At 33.5% G+C, this 3,234-nt stretch overlaps 1 protein-coding gene across 1 annotated transcript in view; it reads left to right on the top strand.

Annotated features, from left to right (window-relative positions):
- The window catches only part of LOC117112618 (intersectin-1-like), a 15,752-nt gene that overhangs the window by 5,156 nt on the left and 7,362 nt on the right, over positions 1-3,234 (top strand). Inside the window, exons 3-4 of the mRNA XM_033255726.1 lie at positions 1,317-1,448; positions 2,061-2,179. Coding sequence (XP_033111617.1) covers positions 1,317-1,448; positions 2,061-2,179 — 251 coding nt within the window. The remainder of the gene's footprint in view (positions 1-1,316; positions 1,449-2,060; positions 2,180-3,234) is intronic.

Raw genomic sequence — 3,234 nt, 5'->3', positions numbered from 1 at the left:
ATATTGTATTGAGATTGTATTGTACTTTGATAACAATTAAATTATTTTTACATTAAAAACATAGTTTTTCCCACAATAATGGACGCCATCTTGGAATTTATCATGATGACGTCATCATTCCGATCAAATTTTTTAATGAGACTGATGAGTAACTATATAGCCAAGTTTTTGATACATTTCATATCCACAGTATATGTAAAAGTGACAAAAAACATAAAGTTATTTCCCCTACCCCCATTTTAAATAGTTTAAAATAGGGTATTTTAGGCCAAAATTTCAAAGTGCTGTAAAAAAAATTGCCCAAGCCCTAGGCATGGGGATTTTTTTTCTGAGACACTATAGGGTATGTTGATTCAGAAAAACCAAAAATTAATTTTCCTTTACTTTTTTCCCGCTAAAATTCATTTCAGCAGTTTTACCACCAGGCTATAATTGTGATACTCCTAGCCTACTTTTATGTGCAGTTTATCTGTTATTTATTCTATTCAATTTTCTCAATGCTGCCTCAAAAAATTAGTTTTGTGTCTCTGTTTTATTGTATTTATTTATATTCTTCAATGCAAAATATACAATGATATGATTACTACAATAAATAGCCAATGAAATTTTTAAGAATTGATAGACAAAAACAGTCAATACAACACTAATGTATAAACATACTGAAGTTAATGGATAACATAAGTGGCTGTGACAGCAAAAGAAAAACATTTTTACTGGAGGATTGATTTAAGTATACACACTTAATATTTGTAATTGAATTTGAAAAAAAGCATTCTAGAGTTCAGGGCCATGTTAAAAGATTTTTTTTTTCCGAGCTGTAGAAATATATATCAATTACAGTCTTAGGAGTGATGTTTTGCCCTACCTGACGTGTTATCATACCAAATACTTCAAATACTAGTAAAAAAAATTCGCAAGTGATTCGGGTGGGAATTAATCAAACTCACGACCTCCTTTTTTTCGCTAGTGTTTGGGGATGTAATAAGTATTTAGTACGATAACGCGTCAGGTAGGGCAAAAATCACTCCTATGATATTTTCCTGATGCAAACTCGCATCAGAATTACAAGTCTTCATTCTTTCTTCCTTTTTATTTTATTTATTGTTGCATTATTTATTTATTATCCTGAACTTTTCTACTGATTTTTTTTTACTTGTTCACTTGTGCTGAGCTTGGATTGGGCATTATATAATGATTGTCTGTGAATTGTTAGCTAGTTGCTTGAGGGTGCAGCACTTCATATCTGCGAAGAAATGCGCTTTATAAATGACCAGATTGGATCGGATTTGCTCAAAGAATTTGTTTTGTTTTACCAGGTAAAAAGCAACAAGGAATTGTATGCATTTTTGTTCAATGACTTCTTGTTGTTGACTCAACCAGTGCGTCCTGGTCTTCTATTCTCATTTAGCGACAACAAACCGGACATGATGTATAAAATGTATCGGCAGGTGAGACGCTGTTGCTATTACTTATTGTTACAGCTTCATCATAATTGACCATAACTTATATTTATATCATCATCCATGCCTATGTTTTATTCCCTTTTCCTGTAAATGATTTCTGTATGACATTTTATTGTACAGTATTTCGTATTTTATGTAAATGCCAAGCACAATGAAATGATGATCATTATTAAATCATCATTATCAATATCACTTTCATAATGGAAGTGTTTGAGGCTCAGACTTTCAACCTCATGGTCAAGGGTTTGAGCCCTTCCTGTGCAAGATGCTTGTGTCCTTGGGAAAGACAGTTTTATCTGTGTTTGTCTCTCTACCCAGGAGTAGGAGTATAAATGGGTACAGGCTTAAGCTGGGATGCTAAGGAAGAGTAGCAGTTCTCTAGCATTACTCTAGAGGGATGGGCATTTTAGACTCCTACAGGCTCAACTGCCCATACCCACACCAATATCTTAATAACCACTGGGAAAATGCATAAATTAAAATAGTTTTTGTTAACTATAATTCTAATAAAAACCACTGCAGTATCAAATGTTAATTTGAAATTGTGCCAAACAAAAGATCATTGTCTTACAATTTTTTTTTTTTTTTCTACCACAGCCTTTATTTTTGAGCGAAGTTTCTGTGAAGGTGCCATCAGATGTACAGGATGAGTGCGTGTTTAATCTAACACATGTTGAGAAAGTGTATGCCCTCAAGACAGACACAGAAAAACTCAGGTGAGTTTCTAAACCTTTAAGAAATGGGTTTGTTACTAAATTATGTAACAGTCTGTTACAAGGTGTCAACATTTTGTAACCTGGACTTTTCGTAACCCAAATATTTCATTACTCTGCCACAGATATTTCATATCCAAAGCATGTCAGGTTTTGGAATGTCCAGGGTATAAAATGTCTATGGGACATAGCCTCAGATGTGTATAAGAGACAGGATAACATAAGTGGCTGTGACAGCAAAAGAAAAACATTTTTACTGGAGGATTGATTTAAGTATACACACTTAATATTTGTAATTGAATTTGAAAAAAAGCATTCTAGAGTTCAGGGCCATGTTAAAAGATTTTTTTTTTCCGAGCTGTAGAAATATATATCAATTACAGTCTTAGGAGTGATGTTTTGCCCTACCTGACGTGTTATCATACCAAATACTTCAAATACTAGTAAAAAAAATTCGCAAGTGATTCGGGTGGGAATTAATCAAACTCACGACCTCCTTTTTTTCGCTAGTGTTTGGGGATGTAATAAGTATTTAGTACGATAACGCGTCAGGTAGGGCAAAAATCACTCCTATGATATTTTCCTGATGCAAACTCGCATCAGAATTACAAGTCTTCATTCTTTCTTCCTTTTTATTTTATTTATTGTTGCATTATTTATTTATTATCCTGAACTTTTCTACTGATTTTTTTTTACTTGTTCACTTGTGCTGAGCTTGGATTGGGCATTATATAATGATTGTCTGTGAATTGTTAGCTAGTTGCTTGAGGGTGCAGCACTTCATATCTGCGAAGAAATGCGCTTTATAAATGACCAGATTGGATCGGATTTGCTCAAAGAATTTGTTTTGTTTTACCAGGTAAAAAGCAACAAGGAATTGTATGCATTTTTGTTCAATGACTTCTTGTTGTTGACTCAACCAGTGCGTCCTGGTCTTCTATTCTCATTTAGCGACAACAAACCGGACATGATGTATAAAATGTATAGGCAGGTGAGACGCTGTTGCTATTACTTATTGTTACAGCTTCATCATAATTGACCATTACTGTATCTTATAT

This window comes from Anneissia japonica, unplaced genomic scaffold (assembly GCF_011630105.1).
Source record: "Anneissia japonica isolate Jap-2015-1 unplaced genomic scaffold, ASM1163010v1 scaffold288116_len470923_cov172, whole genome shotgun sequence".
In the NCBI taxonomy this organism is placed as follows: domain Eukaryota; kingdom Metazoa; phylum Echinodermata; class Crinoidea; order Comatulida; family Comatulidae; genus Anneissia; species Anneissia japonica.
Note: the sequence above shows the minus strand (reverse complement) of the source record. Positions and strands in the feature narration are given on the sequence as shown.